The sequence below is a fragment of the Astatotilapia calliptera genome, chromosome 2 (genome assembly GCF_964374335.1).
Source record: "Astatotilapia calliptera chromosome 2, fAstCal68.1, whole genome shotgun sequence".
NCBI lineage: Eukaryota > Metazoa > Chordata > Actinopteri > Cichliformes > Cichlidae > Astatotilapia > Astatotilapia calliptera.
This window is the reverse complement of record NC_137423.1, coordinates 35,128,571-35,148,415: the sequence shown is the minus strand read 5'-3', so window position 1 is coordinate 35,148,415 and position 19,845 is coordinate 35,128,571. Positions and strand designations below refer to the sequence as shown.

Below are 19,845 nucleotides of genomic sequence, written 5' to 3'. Positions count from 1 at the left end.
ACTGAGAAGTAACATTTTCTGTGGCGGCTTGAATCCGTGTGTGTGTGTGTGTGTGTGTGTGTGTGTGTGTGTGTGTGTGTGTGTGTGTGTGTGTGTGTGGCAGGAGATGATTTGGAGCATGAGCAGGACACGGTGCTGCAGCTCCAGGAGGTCATTGAGCAGCTGAGAAACGTCTTCCCTTCAGAACCTGGTGAGTTTGTTTCAGCTACATGGATCTTTGCTGCTGTAGCACTCCACACTTCAGAGACAGCTTCTTTGCTCCCCCCATGGCCCTTGGGACCATGAGAGATGGAGAGGAGAGCAAATATGTACTAGTGTGGATCGATAGAAGGGGAGGGGGTAGGGATGGAAAGATTGAATGGCAGAGAGGAGAAGTAAGATAAGAGGGCGACTGCAGCAGAGAAAGACAGAGCGTGTCACTGTCACACACTTTGCCACAGTGCCCCACTGCATTTAAAATGCAATTTGCTGGGCAATCCAAAGCCTGCAATTTGAACAAAGAAAGGGATTATAATAATTATAGCCTTCTTAGTTATAACCAAGAACATTTCCTTGGTCCTTTGCATGTGCTCCTAAACTTGTTAACCCTTTTCTTTTCTTTAAATTCTCTTTTATATCCTAATTTCAGGCACCACATCACACATCTAACCCTGAGTGTGCCTGGAGGAGCAGAAAGAAAGCCTGAAAGAACGCCTGATGGCAGAGGGAGGAGCTCTATGCAGCTGAGGTCAGGCCACAGTACACCAGGCCATGTGACCACTGCAGCGGCAATGATACTTAGAGCTAACCCTCTACTGGAATTTTGTGCACTAAAAGCCTTTTTCATGCAAACTGCTAAAGGCTCACGCTGATGTCCTTTTGGCCAGGCTGTGCTTCATAGCTTCAGTGGCGCAGCCTGACACCATGTTAACGAGCCAAAGGAAACTAATGTTAGCAGCAGGTCAGGGAGAGACTAAAGTGATGGAAAATGCCCAGCCAAGACACTGTGTTTACCAGTATTTGTGTAGTCATTCAGAGGTGGGAAGCTTTATATCAGTCTGCAGCACAAATCAGACCTTCCGTGAAAAGAACCTCAAAAAAATGCAAAAAGGGAAAAGGAAGGACATCCATTGTTTCTATCAAAATGCCTGTATCTTCAGTGTGTGTTTCCCCCCCCTCCTGAATGTGTTGTCATGGTTGTTATTTTTGTATTTTGAAACAAGGAGGTGAGCTAAAGCTTAACCGTGTAAGCTAGATCAGGGCTGGGCTGACTACATTTTATGTGGCTGCGTGGTGCAGACTGTCAAGGAGCTGACAGCACCCACAACGGGCTTATTTACTTTTTCAGAATGACACATTATCAGTTAAATCCATGACTTATTTGAGACAGCCAAAGTGCCCGCTAGCACAGCGCCTCTGTATGCACACACTGTGTTCCTCTAATCCTGTCTCACTGCTTGTCGCACTCATTGCTTGCCTCTCCTAAGTGAGCCCTTTACACCCATAGAGCACTAACTGCACTCAGTGTATGTGCACACACGTATGCTGCTACACACGCACCCCTATTTGCAATAGCCCCCACGCATCCACCCACATTATGCACAAATAACCAAATGGCTCCCTGCATGATCGATAACATGTGCTGTGATGTATCGCCAGAAATACACCATAGGCCAATTTCATAAAAATGGAGATCTATTTCATCTTGAAGGATATAAACAATTTCTCAGTGGTAAGCCAATTTGTTTTGTGAATGGGATTGTGTTTTGTTTAGGAAATGTCTGCTGATAAATATCAGCATGCATGCCACTGCTCTGAGATCTTAGGGTTCTCCTGCTATGTGCAGACAGAAGGAAGGAGCTCCTAAAAGTTAAAGCTCCCCCACCCCTCGATATGCTAATTCCAAAAACTACAGGGGGGGTATAAGGCACACCAAGATAACTCAGTCCCACACCAGCTCCGTTCTTAATAATCCCTTCATTCCATGTAGATTTGAAAAGAACAGTAGCTACTGACTCTGCATGTGTCATTTCCCCTCATGTTAATGCATACTTAATTGCTTTTAGATTTACAAAAGGATGTGTCGTTGATTTAGTTTCACCCTCATCGTATCAAGCTCATAGGGTGCATTTTGTTCTAAACATAGCACAGTCAATTAATGCCTTAAAACCGAGCTGAATCCATAAAAGACAAGAGTTAGTCTTTCTCCACGTTTTCTTTCTTTTTTCATTATGCTTTAAATTCAGGGAAGGAGGTTGCGTCAGGAGTGTGTTTGTGCACTAGTGTCTGTCAGTCCCGGACAGACCTGTGGTTGATTGGAAGTGACAGCTGGAATGGATCACAGCATGTGAGCATCCATAGGGTGAAACCGGTTAAATAAGGCTTGTATGAGTGAACCCATGGTGCCGGGTATGCTTGGAGGGAGTAAAGATCTAAGAGACAAGAGAGGAAAGGCATAAAAAAAACAATCCATTTATTGCTTGAGGGCTGGTGGGAGAGATCCACTTTGATGTGCCTGCCACAGCAAAATCTCCAGAAGCAGGACTAAAGTTTGCCTGAAACAATGAAGCTGTGGTTCTGTGTGTTTCTCCGTACTCAAACCACCCCATTCTCATATACATTGAAGAATCCATGCTAAACTTAAAAAATATCATTCTGACCCCACATACATGAGTTTAAAACCCATGTGCTGCATTCATTATGGGATCTTCCTCCAGGCACATAGCACTCACATTTGACACCATCCTCCTCAGCACTCGTTGCCTGTTAGTTTTGATACCGTTGCTAGGGAACTGCCCCCAAGGACAAAGCTCCACAGGTTTGCAAGTTGGAAACGTGATGTGCCATTCATAATACAAATGCTAATAGCCTTAAGGGAAGCAAGAGAGGCCCTTGGTTCCCAAACACAGCTCTCCTTTTCTTCACGTCCACCTCCACTGAAGCCTGCCACTGTTAAGCTGCTGAAGATAGTCATTACTATTTGTTGAACCCATCTCTGCATCAGCACTGCTTGAGAATTTGTTTTGTTAAAGCTCTCGCAACTCAGAACAAAGAGCAGCTGCACAGCTCGTGGGAGAAAAAAAAAAGCCATGACAAGCGATGTTTATTCATAGACATTTATCTATTGGTATTTACACATCTCATTACACAGTGATGATTATCCATTGCTCTCAGTTGCTCCATACGTTTCTATGTGGGTACACAAGATGATGGCGCAGTGACAGGTTGTGAAAAAGAAGGGGAGACAACCCCCCCAGTAGGACTGCACATCAACAGTTGTCATGTTTATTTTAACACCATATAGTGGCGAAAGAATGACACAAACATATACGCACATAGACTAGGTAGTTATACTACAGGGTTACATTGCAATTCACAGTTTGTCCCAACATTTCACTCTGCTGCTGCTCGACACCGCCATCCAAATAAATGATGATGCGTGACTGTGTGATCATCTGAGGTCTCATCCGTGTGCACATTTCTTTACTCCTAGTGGCTTCCTGTTTTGCCCCACACACACTAACACACACTGCTCCCTGTGGCATGACTGAAGCTGGGTGAAAAAAGGTTCTCTACATAAGCCGGAGTCACCCCCAGAGGACACCGCTATCACTGCTCAGACTTCTGTTACTGCATGTAGCTTGCCAACATGCTCCACGGGCCCTGTCATTAATCTGCCGCCTCAGTGTCAGACCCTCCCTCCTGTGTTTACCAACACGCATCTAAATATGTAACAAGGACACATGCGCTTGTATGTCACGCAACATATATAAGTTTGTTACTCTAACACACTCGGTTTTTTTTCTGATGAAATGAGGTTTCTTTTCTTCTTTGTGTGTTCTTTTAAATCACCATTAATATACCTCATTAATCATAATGTTTGACTTCTTTAACACTTTTGATTTCCTGTTTTATTGTCCAGAACTCAAAACACTTCTTTTCGTCTTTTCTCTGGAGTTTTTAATCTGTATTAAAAAAAAAAGGGTTTCTGAAGAAAGGCTTTTTACTGTAATAACAAGTGGGTTACTGGCTGCTTTCTACTCTTTGTGTACAGAAATAAAAGTTTGTATTTGGCAAACTCCTTGTCTGCTCGTGTTATTGTTTTTTTTGTTTATTTCATGTGACTGCAGTTATCCCTTTGAGATTTGAATAATGAAAGTTAACTCAGAATGGTGCCAAATACAGGCTGTTTTATATTAATTTTTCTTTTTGTGTTTATATTTGGATTTGTGTATGTCCCATTGTGAGGCTTGTGTGCTTGTCATTTTTTTTCTGACTCTGTTATTCAGTCTGCCCTCGACTTCTACCTTAAACCTTTGCTTCAGCGCAGAAAAAACGGCTCATTGGTCTATTCTGATGCAGTGCCACCCTTTTCTGTTTTAGCCCTGTTGGCTTTGTTCCCTGAGTTTGTTCTCTTTGGCTGTGGTGCAGCACTTGATTGACATTTTACCTTCTTTCTCGCCTTATCGCGCACTGATCTCTTGCTCGCTGCATTATCTTTGCCGGAGCTGGCGGGCGCAGGATCTCTATCTTTATCTATTGCTTGATTATCTGGTACACCCAGCCCAGCTTCATGAACCACGGCCTTCTCTATACTTTCATTATCTAACCCCTCTCCACTCGCTCTCCCACGCTCTGGCTCTTTATTACCCTGCTCTGCTTTCACATCTGGATTTTTCCCTGTTTCTGCACCATCCACCCCCTCTGTCTCGACAGGGGTGCATTTCTCTGAGCTTTCCATCTCCTGGCTCTTAGTGTCTTCAGTCTTCTTATCTACATTAATATCTGCTTTAGCTTTTCCTTCTGTGGCTTTTGGAGGAAATTTGACGTTCTTCTTTCTGGCTGCACTCGTGGGCTTGGTCCCACCAGGCCCCCACTTCTCCTGTGTTGTATCCCAGTAAGTCTTGTTCTGACTGGCATGCATAGAACGCATGCTCTGGCCCAGCTTCCTCAGTTCCTGCTGCACAAAGGGTTTAAACTTCTGGTCCAGTTTCTCCACCGTATCAAAGTCTCTTCGAGCTTCATCCTCATTGCACAAAGCAGCATGAGCCCGAGCCCTCTGGTACACTGCCTTGAAATTACCTATTGAGAAAAGAGAGCGAATAAGTATAAATGGCAATACTATTGACTCGTAAACACCACAAGAGGCAACAGGAGGTAAGAATGATTTGGTAGGCCGGCAAGAGTAAAACTGGAAAGCCGTAAAAGTTGAAGATAAAATGAATACCACAGGAGTTAACTACACTGAATGCCAGCGGTGAGACAGGAGATGTAGTAGGAGGTGAACGCACGAGAGGAGTAAATGAACGGGAAAGAAACGCATAAAACAACCTTTTCAGATCGCCCTAACTGTTAATAATTCATCATAGCACAAACAAAAAGAAAACAATGAATTCATTTTTGACTGTGATGTCCATGGGTGGGAGCTGAGGGAACAAAAGATAGACACAGCTTTGCGGTTGTGAATGTTTGGTTTCTTCTTTCCCTGGTAAACACAAAGATCAAGGCTTGTTGCACTGTGAAGGCGAGTGTTTGCTGAGGGCTGGCAGGAGAACTTGAAATTTTTTAGCTTAAAAATGATAGGTTTTTTGGGGTTGTTTTTTTTTTTTCTGTACGCACTAAACCGGGGTATATTTATATACTCAAGTATCTATTTCTATACCAAACTCAATTTTCACTCTAATATTACCTTTGTGTTTCTTCAGCAGCTTGGTGTTGAGCTCCACAACTTGCTGGTATTGTTTTAGCTCCAGCATGCACTGGCTGAAATTAAGAGTCAAAGGAAGACGCACTTTCTCCAGCGAATCCCAGTCCTCACCCTGTTGATCCACCTGCAGAGAAAAGAGAGTGGACATGAAAGCCGGGTAGGTGGGAGGGTGAGGGCAAAGGAGGTGGTAGTGATAGATGGCGAGAGAAATGTTGAAAAGATGAAACAAAGGTAGGGGCAAATATATAAAGCGTTGGGAGGCACGACGAAAAAGCTCGGATGTGGAAAATGATACCGGGAGGAGGCAGAGGAATTTAGAATGAGGAGAAATAAAGATGGAAGTGGGTGGGTTGAGGACAGCGGAGAGTTTGTTGTGTGTGAAAGGCATGAGGGAGTTAGACACAGAGGTGTGGCAGAAAGGAGAGTTTAAGAAAGAGAAAAGAAGAGCAGGCAAGCAGTGTGACAGTGATATCTCTGTGGATAGCTGTTATTTTCAGAGCACTTTCTCTGCTCTTCACTTTGCCAGCGTACCTACAATGCCACAGCTGCTCTTCAGTAAAAAAGCAACAATGACAGATGATTACAGTTTACAAGCCACAGTGAGTCGCGGTCCTTTAGCAAGACTACTCTCTGGCATGTTCGACTATTCATCACACTGAGTGGATTGAACCGGTGGCTGTTAATGTGGTATGTCCATCTGGGTACTGTCATCGCAACAAAAAGCTCTATTTTACATTCAATTGCCTGGAAAAGACAACACAATTACTTGAACGCTTTTACAAACCCTCACTTAATCACCAATTACTTACTTTATTTTGAAGGCAGTCCACATATTCTATAGCCTCCTTGAACTTTCCAGAAGCTTCTTGAAAGTGGTTCTCTTTAATGAGGAAATTTCCCTCATTCTGCAGCAACATGACCAGTCGTAACATCTGCTGCCAGTCCTTGCCTTCTGTTTTATTGCAAGTGTTTAAATTCACTGCTTCTTCTTTGGTAACTGTTCCCTCAGTCAGTGCAACCTTATTTTCCCCGAGGTTCTCTTTGTGAACTTCTGCATATTCAGGGGGAGATTCTTCGGAACCACCTCCCACTTTATCATTTGCCGCTGTTGTCACACTTTCGAGATGTTCTTGTTTTCCCTCTTCTATCTCTCCTGTCTGCTTCTCCTCCTCCTCATCATTCCTCTCTGCCTCCCCCACTTCTTTTGCGTTTTCATTTTTCTCTAGCTTGTTCCAGTATTGCTCCTTCTCCTCCCAATATTTCTCCTTCATGCGCTCCGACAGGGCCTTCAGCTCTCGATGGATGAGGGACGCCAAAGTGATGTCAAGTTGAGCCACCATGTTGAAGTCTCTCCGGGCCTCCTTTTCATTCCACACAGCAGTGTGGGCTTTGGCTCTTTTGTAGTAGCCTTTGACACAGTCTACGAAACAGAAAAGGCAAGAAACAACAACACAGTGAAATAATAACTGCAAAAAAACGTAAATCAATCTGATATGCACGTTGAAGCACAGGTGGTTATTTATAAGCTTTTAGGACAGAGAGTAGGTGTGACCTGTTAGTTCTCATCTAAACTAAATCTGCAAAACTCTAATAAACCCTAAAAAAAAAATAATTCTGGAAAGCTTATTTGCTTTCCAGAGTTGAATGAGATATGGTGCAACTAATGAAAAGCTGAAGCTACATCTAGTGGGTTAGCTGAGCTTCATACAAAGACTAGAAACAGAGAAAAACAGCAAGCTTGGCTCTGCCCCATCCACTTCTACAGCTCACTAACAACCCCATTGTGTATTTGTGAGAAAAAAGACTAAAAAATGTAGTTTTATTAGATCAAACAACCAAAATACAGCGCATTAATTAGGTAGCTTTAGAAATGACTGTGGAGTGACCTTTGAATCGAGTCAGGCTAAATGTTTCCCCCTTATTAGAGTGTTTGTGCTAAACTAGCTGGCTGTACGTTTTATTTAAAGAACCTCGTCTATGAAAATCATATTTTTGAAAGTCAGTATGGCTTCCCCAGAACTGCAGTGTTCCAATGACAAACTCAAAAACAGAGATTCAGAATGTACTGCGCATTTGCTGCTCATCCTTTGCACCCTTGTAAGTTGTTCTTTTTATAACACTAATAGTTTTAACATTTGATACTTATATGTTAAACTTCTCTTTCAGTCTTTTTCAGAGTGTCATGCTCCATGTGAGGCTGACCTTGTGTAATTTACGAAATGCTTCAATCTTGTGTGTTGAGGCAGTGTTTCATAAATAGCAAACAGCGGAATCCAATCTTGGTGGGTCTAAGAGTTTGGTAGCGTGAAAGCTAATGTTGTCAGTGTAGACTTATTTCATTTAAGCTCAGTGTAGCTGCTGCTGTGCAGCATTGCCATGTTAGGAGGATGTCAAGATGCTGAAAATTGTTGTACTTTAGGGGAAAATAATCATCCACGTAATATCTAAAAGGACAAATAGGCATGGAAGTGTAAACACAGGCCTGTTATTTTACTCTCCTTTGATATTCTCTAGACTGAGTACACCTAAAAATCTCAGACTTACAAAGCATCATTATGAGACCTTACTATAAGTGCACTAAAAGCTTCCCAGCGAGTATTAAATTGCCTAAATTATTTGTTTTGTTTAGTTTTTAAAACCTAGCACCTAGTCTTTGTTTTCTATGCTTGAGGTTGTGTGTGTGTGTGTGTGTGTGTGTGTGTGTGTGTGTGTGTGTGTGTGTGTGTGTGTGTGTGTGTGTGTGTGTGTGTGTGTGTGTGTGTGTGTGTGTGTGTTTTCCAGGAATTTTTCTCTCCCCTGACCCAGCAGAGCAGCAGCCTCACTGTACAGCATATCTCCTGCTTTACAAATTGAACACTGGGTTTTTCCTCCTGTGCTTAACAAAACACTCAGTTTTGAAGTTTGGACCACCACTGTGCACAGGGAGTGTGCAGGGGGCAGATGGAGGTAGTAGTAGCTGATGGAGGAGGCAGGAAAGAATTTGCATATTCACAGATCTACACATATTAAATGAGACAAAGGTGTTGAGTTACAGCTAAGCCAAATCAAGGCATAACAGTGTTTTTTGTTTTGTTTTTTCATGCGAAATAAGATGAACAGAGATGGGTTTTGTTTTTTTTCAAGCATTTAATTAAAGACCACAAAGTGAATAACTGCATTTCCCAAATTGGAAAGTGCAGACATGTGGAAACACCATGCGAACACATTGCAATGCCCCTGTTTGTGTTTAGTTTAGATAGACACATATAATTGAATTTTCCTGTTTCTCTGCATTTAATTTCCCTCTACGCTAAATCTTCGTTCAGCCAGCAGTTAAACAGATTTCACTGTCGCCTCTGGCAAAGCAGAGACAGTGCAGTGATCCTTTTCTAAAGAACAAATGGGTTGAAGGGATGAATCAGCAGCCGAGTGGCTGACAGGAACTCATGCAGACAACGTGATACTGATGACAGGAGGAACAACAACAGCACGAAGAATGCAAGCAGAGTGGTGAGCAAAAGGAGACGGAAGTGTGAAATGAAACTAAGACACAGCTAGAAAAGGACTGGAGAAATGAAACTGAGGACAATAAGAGAGGAGAAGAGTAGAAGAAAGTGTATCAATGCTTGTGTGGGGGCTACATGCTTCTAAGCTTCATAAAGAGCCCTGCAGCTTTGTGACAAGTGCTCAAACTGGGTCGGGAAGCCCAGAAAATCCTGCCCACCATATCCATGCTAAACTTTTGTGCTCAGTTTACACATCTCCTTCTATTGCCCCACATAGTGTTGTGTTTGCATCATTTCAAAAGACATTACATGGCATACACTACTTTCCAAAAGACTTACAGTATCTTTTCCTTACAACCTAGTCTTCTCCTTACACCATGAGTACTTTTTTTGTCCTTAAAGGAAAGGTAAGTCACCATAATGTGATAAACAGATTTATAGCCCCACATCACAAATAATGCAAAAGTCAAATACACAACACTGGGGAAGTGGAAACCCCAGACTGGGGAGAAGAGAGTAAAATAAAGACTGCCTCAACATGGGCATAATTCATGAGGCTCTGAAGTGAAGGCTGTGCCAGCATAAGAGGCTCCTCTAGGATTTTGAGCAGCCATGGGTATAACACTGCAATTCCCGGGACTGCTGCAGCTTTAAAATTGTCATTAACAAGAAACAGTTGCAACATGCAGTAAAACCAGTGCAGGCATCAGATTCTCACCTGGCAGCTTTTTACAAGATTTTGAAATGACTGTTTTTGTTAAGCCTGAATCGAGAGGTGCAAATTAAACTGATAATGATGACGGTTATAAAGAGTGAATTGATATTATCCCAACTTAGTTTATGAGACTAAAAAAATAACACCAGGAGGGATCTATGTGAAGGCCATCTGGGTTTCCTTCAGATTTAAAATTCATGCATCAGAGTGGCATCAATCTTCCTCTGTCTTGTCAAGAAAGCAAATAGCCAAATGTATCAAAATGTCAAAATTCCTATAAGTCAGTTACAAACGAAAATGTTAATTATTTCTAGAAAAGTCAAGAATACAATAATGCGTGCAGTTATGTCGATGTTATAGGACATTCTCGAGGATATTCTGGTCAAGCTTGCTCTGAATCACTTTGCATGAATGACACTTAGACTTGCAGGTAGAATTTTTATAAAGAAAACAAACCTCTTCACTGACATGTATACGCAAAAACAGCTCTAAAGTCTTAAAAATAGAAAAAGATTTCTGTCAAATGTAAGATTTCTTTATTTTTACAGCTCTGGAAAGAATAAAAGATTTGGAATCATTTTAAATAGTAATGGCTCTCATGCGTAAATTATGCTAGCCCAGCTAACAAAGGCAAGATAGCAAGAATTGGAGCTTATCCCTCCCCCTTTCAAAGTTTGGGCACAGCAGTACCCTGGAGGTTAGAGAACTATGAGCATATGGTATCATTGCTGGTTCAAATCTCTGGAGGGAAAGAGTGAATAACAGCCGTGCACTGCTGAACTACTTCTGTGCACAGGATTAAGCTTGCTGATGCAACCGTGCAAATGTGAATCTAGGTGACAGGAAATATATAAAAGTGTGCCCTGTTGATTCTCCTGAAAAAAGTCAAATTAAAGATGTTTCTTAACCAGAAATGATGAGAATAATCAGAATAAACCCTCACAATTCTTCTTTCTCCAGCATGTTTCTTTACCTTTGTGTTTCTGCAGCAGCTCATCCATGTGCTCTATGACTTCATAGTACTCCTCCAGCTCCAGCATACACTGGCAGTAGTTCAGCTCCAGGGGGACAATCATTCGACCTAGGTTAATGTAGTCTATATCACCTGGCATCTCCTACACAAGAATGCAGATTTAAAAGAAAAACAACATGTTCATTCAACACTTGCTTAGTAGTTATACGGTGCACATGAAAAGTATTCTCAGTTCTCCACTTGTTCCACATTTTGTCATGTTACAGCCTTATTCAAAAATCAATTATAAGAATTCAGTACATTTAATTATCATTTTTACTTTACCAATCGTTTAAGGCCAGCTATCTGTAAGCCACAACATGAAACCTTCAAATATGTCTAAAACTGTTGTGTGTTCACTTTAACATAACTTTTCTTCTCCCTAGAGCATTGCGCTATCCTCACACCCCACCACCCACCTTCTCTGCTCTTATCTAAGACAGGTCTCCTTTTTTTTTTCTGCTGCCTGCCTCCCACCCGGCTGCATGTAATCAGGGACACCATGAAGCAGAGCAAAACAGGAAAACAGGAATGTCCCACTGGAAAAGAAGGAGCTGCATGTCCCAAAAACCCCAAATCCTGAAGAGACCTCAGAATTCACAAGCTTCCCCAGTACTCATTTTGCATGCCCCTCCCCACACAAACACACAGACAGATTCACACAAACAACACACACACCCTGCCTACATCCCACCTTTCTTCCAACCGCTCTTCACTCACCCTAGACTGGACAGTTTTTAGCAGCAGGACAGCTTCTTTGTACTTGCTGGCAGCATCTCTGTATTTCTTCTGTTGGACCAGAGCATTGCCCTGCATGTGGAGAACTGGCACTGTCTGCAGCTTTTCATCCTTTTCCATCATCCACGACTCTCTGTGGTAGGACATGGGGTCTCCTACCTGCATAGGAGAAGAAGATAAATGATGCAAGTGAATTTTAAACAGGTACTAAGCATGCGTGATAAATTTGTCTATTTTATTACAGTTATTTAAAGCTACAGTTAGTAGTTATTTCAGTCCACCAATAGCAATAATAATTGTTTAACTTTAAACTTTGCTTATATACTTTCAATTTGTGATAATGAAACTTTTACTTAGGTAAAGGATCCATTTTTGGAGACTGAAGAAGTCATTTTGATGAGTTGCAAAACATTTCTCCCACTGAAACGCTAGGTCCAGATAAATAGAATCAACTTTTTGGAATTTCTTTACTTGGATCATTGAGCATGCATCAAGACATTTCATAAAGTATCTACATTTTTCCACTGCTGAAGATTTGTCAGCTGATGTGAAACAGAAATAATGTTAATGCACTGCCAGCAATACTGGACTCGCTAATTAGTCTCAAGCTTGTTTGGGAAAATATAATATTTCAAAGCTGAATGTTTTAGACAGAGAGGCACTTTAGTCAGTGCTGTCAGTAAATTTTAGAAAAGCGTAAGCTGGTGTAGCGTAAGCTAAAAAGTGGGAGAAGCTGTTCATTCTCTTCTTCCGCTATTCACTGTCACTGTCACAGATGCTTACCTGCAGCAGCTCCATAATAAATATGAGCGGCTGAGGAGTCCGCATCAGCTCATCCAGCTCCGGGAAACCCGTGGAGTGATAGTGGAACAGGTTTCCCATTCCGCACATGTGTCTCTGACCCTCCAGAGGGTCTTTCCCTTGAGCGATCAGTCTCATTCCCTTGGACACAATGGGGTACAAGCCTGTGTGCTGTGAAATTAGCACATCAACAAAATCATGCACGCAACATCTAGAATAAAACACAGAAGCACTTAATCATGCTAACCCTCTGGTTCTGGCAGCCCGTGCCAATCAGCCGTACAAGAAAAAACACAAGAAGTCGCACAATTTTACTTGCAAATTACATTTTCCTCCAGAAGGAAAAACAGAAAAAAATTGCACAAAGAGATTGCTTTGTTTATGTTTATATTACTGAGCATGTTGGAGGCTACAGAACGTTGATTCATGTGCATTATAATGAGGAGTAAAAGCTTCCCTTTCCCAGTCATGAACACTTATTACATCCTCTCAGGGGCCGGATATCTCAGAATGTGTGCGTGCGGTTTGTAATCCAACTCACAATGGCATCACACCAGAACTCAGCCACCTCTCCAACACGCATGGACGTCAACAGGGTCTCCCAGACTTCCATCTTAAACATCTTTCCGACAAAGATCTCTGCCGGTCTGCCAGCTAGTCGGCTGTCATCAATGACTGTCCTCTCGAAGTTGTCCAACAGTGTCTGGAAGTGGAAAACCAGCTTGGAAAGTGGGAACAGGGAGAGTACAAGAGATTAATGGCACAAACTACAGTCAGTGGAGACTTCACTAGACATATAAAGTGGCCACTGATTTTTCAACAAAATATTTAATATACAGTGTGGTGAAAAACATTTAGCCCTTCCCTGATTTCTTAGCTTTTTGCATTTTTGTAACATTTGCATATTTCATGAAAAATCAAGTTGTTTACAAAACAAGACAAAGATAAGCTGCTTGAGTATAAAATACAGTTTTGATGATGATTTTATTTATTAAAGGGGTAAAAGCTATCTAAACTTAACTGGGTGGAAAATTAATTGTCCTCTCTTGTTAAATCAGGAATTAGTTCCGATTAACTTTTTTTTTCCACTTTCACACCCAGCCTGACTGCTGCCTTTTGAATTGAGAAATAGAAGCAATCTGACAAAGTAAAAAAGTCGAAAAGAGCCCAAAAACGTAAGAACAGACGAAAAACAAAGTCCCTGACATCTACGTCATTTCTAACGCTTTGAGACTCCACAATGGGAGCCATTATCCACAAATAGAGAAAACTTGGAACAGAGGTGAACCTTTAAGCAGTGGCCAGCCTACAGAAATTACTTCAAGAGCATCAACTAATCCAGGAGCTCATAAAAGAACCCAGAACAACATCTGAAGGACTGCAGGCCTCACTTGCCACAGTTAAAGTGTTCATGATTCAACAATAAGAAAGACGGGGGAACAATGGCATCCATGGGAGAGTTTCAAGGTGAAAACCATTGCTGACCAGAAAGAACACGAAGGCTCGTCTCACCATTTGCTATAAAACTTCTTAACTGAAGACATCCTGAAGACTTTTATAAATATATTATGTCCCATTGCACCTGGATGACTTGCTGTAATTCATTGAACCATACATTTTTTTCTCTTTCAGAAAATCTTAAAGGAGAATGTCCAGCCATCATTTTGTCCCAAGCAAACATGGGTTATCCAGCAGGACAATGAGGAATTCCACCTCTGAATGGCTCAATAACAACAATATGAAGGTTTTTGAGAGGCCATAAGTTAACTCATTCACTGCCATTGACGTCTATAGACGTAAGTTGAACTGAAGCCCACCAGCAGTAAAAGTAGACCTGCAAGGAGGTGCAGGGTTTGCACACGTAAGGGATTGCGCAGTGAGACAAAAATGTGGTGCAAGTCTTGTTGTGTTTCACTGCCAGCCATTTGAAAATGGCTGGCAGTGAATGAGTTAAGACATAAATCCATACTTTGAGATGACCTCAGAACACCTCTAATGTGGCTGAATTACAACAGTTCTGCAAAGAAGAGTGGGACAGAAATTCTCCACAGAGATATGAAAGACTCATTGCCAGTTGTCACAGACGCTTGGTTACAATTCTTGCTGCCAACCAATTTCTAGTTTTAGGGGGCAATTACTTTTCCACATAAGCCTAGGTTTGGATACGTTTTTTCTCTTGACAAACTGAATCATCATTTAAAAACAATATTAAAATTAATTTGACCACCTGAAACATGTAAATGTGACAAATATGTAAAAATTATATATATATCAGAAATACGTTTTCACAGCACTATACAGAAATAATAATTTTAAAAAATATCTTTGTCTGCAAATACTTACATCACCACCTAAATCTTGAAAGTTTTCTTAAATAATTTCCTGCAGTCAATATAAAGGATCTACCACATCTTCTCAAAGCCTATTGATTGTCCTTTTCTAGTGAATGTTAATTTGTTCCATTGATTGCAAGCTTTAAAAGCCCATTAAATCAGTGGCTAAAACAAAAATAGTTTTGAATTACAACAAGAAAACTAAAAAGCCCCCTTTGTCATTTCCAAATAAAAACAAAATCCAATTTAACTTGAAAATTATTTTCTTGTATATTTTGTAAATATAATTTACAGTAAGTACTTTTAAACTGAATGACATACATGATATATTTCAGACATCATCTGTTTGCGTGTATCTAAGAGTCGTCAAGGTTTTAGCATCACCCTGACTTAAAAATAATGTTGGATCTGTGTAACCTTATTTATAGCCTGACAGATTGCGTGTAATCGCAACAGTCTGATAACTGTGTGAACAAATGGGAATCACCTCACTGGGGAGGGAACGCACACATCCACACACGCGCGCACAGGTAAATGGAAATTCATGCTGGCATTGTCATGGAAAATATTTGTCACAGTGTCCAGGCTCGGTGCCATATGGCTGGATGTGACTAGGAAGGGAAAAAGTCGGAAACCAGCAGATCAGTGGAAGCACAGAAACAAAGATACAGTGCCAAAAAACATGTTGCAATTTGGTTGACCAAATGTTTGCTCTGTGTGCATGAGCCAGATACAGAATAAATTTTCTAACTTCATGAATAATTCAACAGAATCTAATTGAAGTGGGCATTGCAACACACAGCTAAAAATAGACACCCAAGATAGAAATCCCCCCCCCCCCCCCCCCCCCCCCCGTGGAACATGAATTACTCCACAATGGTTATTATTGTACACACAACCAGTGTCATCAACACTGCGTGATAACCTACCCTAACGATTAGGTTATCACGTTAACTGCAATTTAGAATACCTTTGTCCCAGGTGGAAAGTGAGGCAACGGTCCACTGCCTCCTGCCAGAATTTTCTTCCTGACACCTGGATAGTTGAGAAGGTATGTCTCCTCCATTGCCACGCTGGGAAACAGAAAAGTGTGTTTTCGAAATGTCTTTCTCCCTCTAGCTGTGTTCTTTTGACTTTCTGATTAGCCTAGTGGCAAGAGTCTTGGCTAGTTTGCTGCTCTCTGACAGATGGTAGGATTAGACAGGGTTTGGAGATGGCCACTTTAATCTGAGGAGCTAATCCCTTGCCTACTCCGGTGATTGGTGGGGGCAATCCCTGTTGGAAGGAGAAGGGAGAGGCGGGGATGACCGCTGAATCATGTGGATGAGAAAGGCCGAGATCGGTCTGGAACAAGTAAAGATCATTCTGGAGGAAGAGTGCTCTGATGACGCAGTGATGTCCTAAAGATGCAGCTGTCCCTCAGCTGGGAGGCAGAGGGTGTAGAGAGAGCATCCTTCCAACTAAATCTGGCCTTAGGCTCCAAAGTATTTAAATACTTTTATTGTTAATCAAACTTTTTTTTTTTAGATTAGATTGTTCTGCTACTTTTATTTATATTTATATTTAACTTCATTATCATTTATTTATCTGGGCAAAAGTCTAATTGAGATCAAAATCTCTTTGCCAAGAGAGACCATGAGAGCACAGGAAATTACAACCAGTACAACACATAAACATGTAACAAAGAAACAAATACAATATTTTGCACAGACAAGTGCAAAATATTGCACTTGTCTGTGCAATATTCTGTTCTAAATTTGGGGACAAACGTTTTTATATTACTGTAAGAGTGTATGACGTATTGGTTGAGGTTGAGGTTTTTACACATATAGAAACGCAGATAAGAAGGCACCAGTCCAAGCAGAGATTTATAGATAAAAGCCAACCAATGGGAAAGTCTGCAGATATAAAGAGATGGCTATTTAGTTGCCCCGGTGTGGGCGATTGTGGCTCAAGAGTTGGGAGTTCGCCTTGTAATTGGAAGGTTGCTGGTTCGAGCCCCGGCTTGGACAGTCTCGGTCGTTGTGTCCTTGGGCAAGACACTTCACGTGTTGCCTACTGGTGGTGGTCAGAGGGCCCGGTGGCGCCAGTGTTTGGCAGCCTCACCTCTGTCAGTGCGCCCCAGGGTGGCTGTGGCTACAATGTAGCTGCCATCACCAGTGTGTGAATGGGTGGATGACTGGATATGCAAAGCGCTTTGGGGTCCTTAGGGACTAGTAAAGCGCTATATAAATACAGGCCATTTACCAAACAGATAACAGTGATGTAAATGATTTCCACAGCCAGTGCAGTATTTAAGCTCTTCGGGTACTGGTCAGGTGCAATCATAAAAAGAAGATCACCACAACATAATAAAGGTAAAAAGATGTAAAATGTTGCATAAATCACTTTAGGTTTCATCTTGGACGCAAACCTTTAAATGCGAGTAGTAAATGCTCATTTCTGATCTTTAATGATACCTGGAGACTTGTAAGATGTGGCCATTTCACTTTGAGCCCCTTGAATGTTTTGATCTTTAGGGTAGAAAACAACTCCGTCCATCCACTTCTCCTTTTCAGGGTCATGGGGGTCACTGGAGCCTATCCCAGCTATCTAAAGGTGAGAGGCAGGGTACATCCTGGACTGGTCACGAGTCTGTAACAAGGCTAACACACAGAGAGACAGACAACCATTTACACTCACCTTTTCACACCTATGGGCAATTTAGATTTTTCAATTAACACATGGTATTGAACTCAGGACCTTCTTACTGTGAGGCAACAGTGCTAACCACCATGCTACCACGCTCTTTAAGCTTAAAATACATTAAAGTGTGTGACATAGTACTGATTCTGAGCCAATAAACAAAACTTGTAGCTGAGATAGACTATTCACGCACATATATAGGACATCTATTTCAAGGACACAATAACATTCTGTAGTACACTCTTGAGTCAGATGAAAACCAAGCCCCTATTGTTGCTCATAACCGGTAGTTTCACCCTCTTACTTGAGCAAACCTGTCTCAGGCTTGATTGGTACCTTCTCCCTTGAGGCGACTGAAGCGCCTTGAGGCGACTTTTGTTGTGATTTGGCGCTATATAAATAAAATTGAATTGAATTGAATTGAATTGAAGAGGTTCAGCTCTTTCAACAGATGTTCAGTGGGATTAAAACTGGGATTCATAGCAGGGCACCACATAAAGGTCACCTTCTCAACCCGTGTGGAGAGCTTTTAAATGTATACTTTGGGTCTTTTATACGATTGGAGGAGCCATGACCTGCAAGTGAGACTGAGCTTTGACAATAGATATGTTCCACCTTGATACTTGATGCACTGTGCCGTGCAATGTTCGATGTGATTTGTGCACAAGCCCGTAACATGTCTTTTACTAAAAAGGAGGCAATTCATTTTTCATAGTGAAGATTGTGTCCTTTTCATGAAACTTCATTTCAGATTCTGTTTTCCCTCTGTGAACCCAGAGCTGATGTAACTTACCAAAAAGCTCTTAATCATGTTTCATCTGTAAAATGACTTTCAGAAATACTGGCTTGTCAACATGAGCTTTTCTGTTTTCTCTTTTAAAAGCGGGGTCATCGTGGGTCTCTCCCCATACACCTGCTTTGATCTCGCCGGCTTGTTATATGTGTTTCGACTCTGACTTTATTTGGTTCTTCTTCCTTTTTGTTAACATGTTAAATCTTTCAGTTGATTTTTGTCTGTTGTGGTCGTTTCTCATGAGGTTAGCAATGGTCCCGCAGACGTTGAGCCTCCGAATAATATTACAAATTGTTATCATAAAAACATCAATATGCCTTGAGATGGCCATGCAGCCTTTACCTCGATTTCTTATGGTGCACACAACACCGAAAAACATCCATTTGGAGACTTGAACTATTCTGTTAAACACAGTCCCAGATAGCCTGTATTAAACCTGCACTTGTATTGGCTTTTGCTACGGGTTAAAGTTAGGCCAGTCTGGTGTGCTGACAGGCAGCTTTGTTAAAAAAAAAAAGAGAGTTGTCAGACACATAATATATATGTGAAGATCTACAGGAAGATATTTGTGTTCACCCTCCCTTCACTTCCAGCTCCAACAACTTTTGTCAACGTGCTGCAGTGGAAGATTTGTGATCTTGTGATTTGTGAATAATTACGCACACCCCACTTTTTAGTTATTTATTTGTAAAAAATGTTTGGAATCATGTATGATTTCTGTTCCACTTCTCACGTGTACACCACTTTGTGTTGGTCTTTCACGTGGAATTCCAATAAAATTGATTCATGTTTGTGGCTGTAATGTGACAAAATGTGTGAAAGTTCAAGGGGGACGTTCAAATCCTTGTTAGCCCATATCACATGAAAAGAAAAAGGCCCAGATATCCTAAACTAGACTTTATATATATTATGTAAGGTGTGGATATATAAATATATGTACATATACTCTGTATATATGTTTATGGACAGGTATGCAATGTAGTGACAACTAATATTGCATAATACTGCACATAAAAGCTACTACTAATATGGTGTATTGTAGGCTGCAGGTACCGTACTTTGTTGTTGAGTCTGACAACGATTGGAAGGAAAGACCTTCTCCTGGTTCTCTCCTGTCTCCTGAATCTCTCCTGGTTGGGGGTTGGCGGAGGGTATGTTTGCACAACAAAAGTAGGAGAACAATGGAGCTGTAGGCCTCTCAGCGGGGTGCTAGGAGGTGTTAGGTTCAGGGGAATTTACGCAAATTTACGCAGGGTCAGTAAATCTAGTAGTAGGGACTTACACCAGGAAAAAAAAGGGTCAGTAATTCTAGTGTTAAAGGTACTTTACAACAAAAAAGCTCAAATTTAGCAGTCAAAGTCTTTGCTACTTCTATATCTACGTCCATGAAAATATAAACACAAACAAATTTTAAAGAAGAAAACCAATTCCAGTGACATTAAAGGTATACGTAAACTATCCTGGCATGACTTAAACCCAAATCCCTCAGTGGAAAGTACAGTGGGGCAAAAAAGTATTTAGTCAGCCACCGATTGTGCAAGTTCCCCCACTTAAAATGATGACAGAGGTCAGTAATTTGCACCAGAGGTACACTTCA

At 41.4% G+C, this 19,845-nt stretch overlaps 2 protein-coding genes across 5 annotated transcripts in view; one reads left to right on the top strand and one right to left on the bottom strand.

Annotated features, from left to right (window-relative positions):
* The window catches only part of drp2 (dystrophin related protein 2), a 176,026-nt gene extending 171,969 nt beyond the window's left edge, over positions 1–4,057 (top strand). For all 4 annotated transcript variants that reach the window (XM_080308321.1, XM_080308312.1, XM_026145315.2 and 1 more), the window contains 2 exons: positions 104–190; positions 629–4,057. In XM_080308321.1, coding sequence (XP_080164447.1) covers positions 104–190; positions 629–648 — 107 coding nt within the window. In that variant the 3' untranslated portion in view covers positions 649–4,057. The remainder of the gene's footprint in view (positions 1–103; positions 191–628) is intronic.
* LOC113008155 (uncharacterized) lies at positions 3,082–15,970 on the bottom strand. The gene is made up of 8 exons (XM_026145365.2): positions 15,741–15,970; positions 12,979–13,158; positions 12,420–12,608; positions 11,619–11,795; positions 10,860–11,001; positions 6,496–7,106; positions 5,669–5,810; positions 3,082–5,061 (listed from the first exon to the last, which is right to left on the bottom strand). The coding sequence occupies exons 1-8, from the start codon at positions 15,834–15,836 to the stop codon at positions 4,328–4,330; spliced, it is 2,271 nt and encodes a 756-aa protein (XP_026001150.2). The 5' UTR covers positions 15,837–15,970; the 3' UTR covers positions 3,082–4,327.
* Between the last annotated feature and the right edge of the window lie 3,875 nt (positions 15,971–19,845).

What these genes read in the sequence shown, in the direction of transcription:
- LOC113008155 (XM_026145365.2), bottom strand. Translation starts at nt 15,836, where the DNA reads ATGGAGGAGACATACCTTCTCAACTATCCAGGTGTCAGGAAGAAAATT. An exon ending in ACTTTCCACCTGGGACAAAG is followed by an intron (nt 13,159 to 15,740) that starts GTATTCTAAATT and finishes CCACTTTCCAAG; the next exon opens with CTGGTTTTCCACTTCCAGAC. An exon ending in TTATTATGGAGCTGCTGCAG is followed by an intron (nt 11,796 to 12,419) that starts GTAAGCATCTGT and finishes TCTCCTATGCAG; the next exon opens with GTAGGAGACCCCATGTCCTA.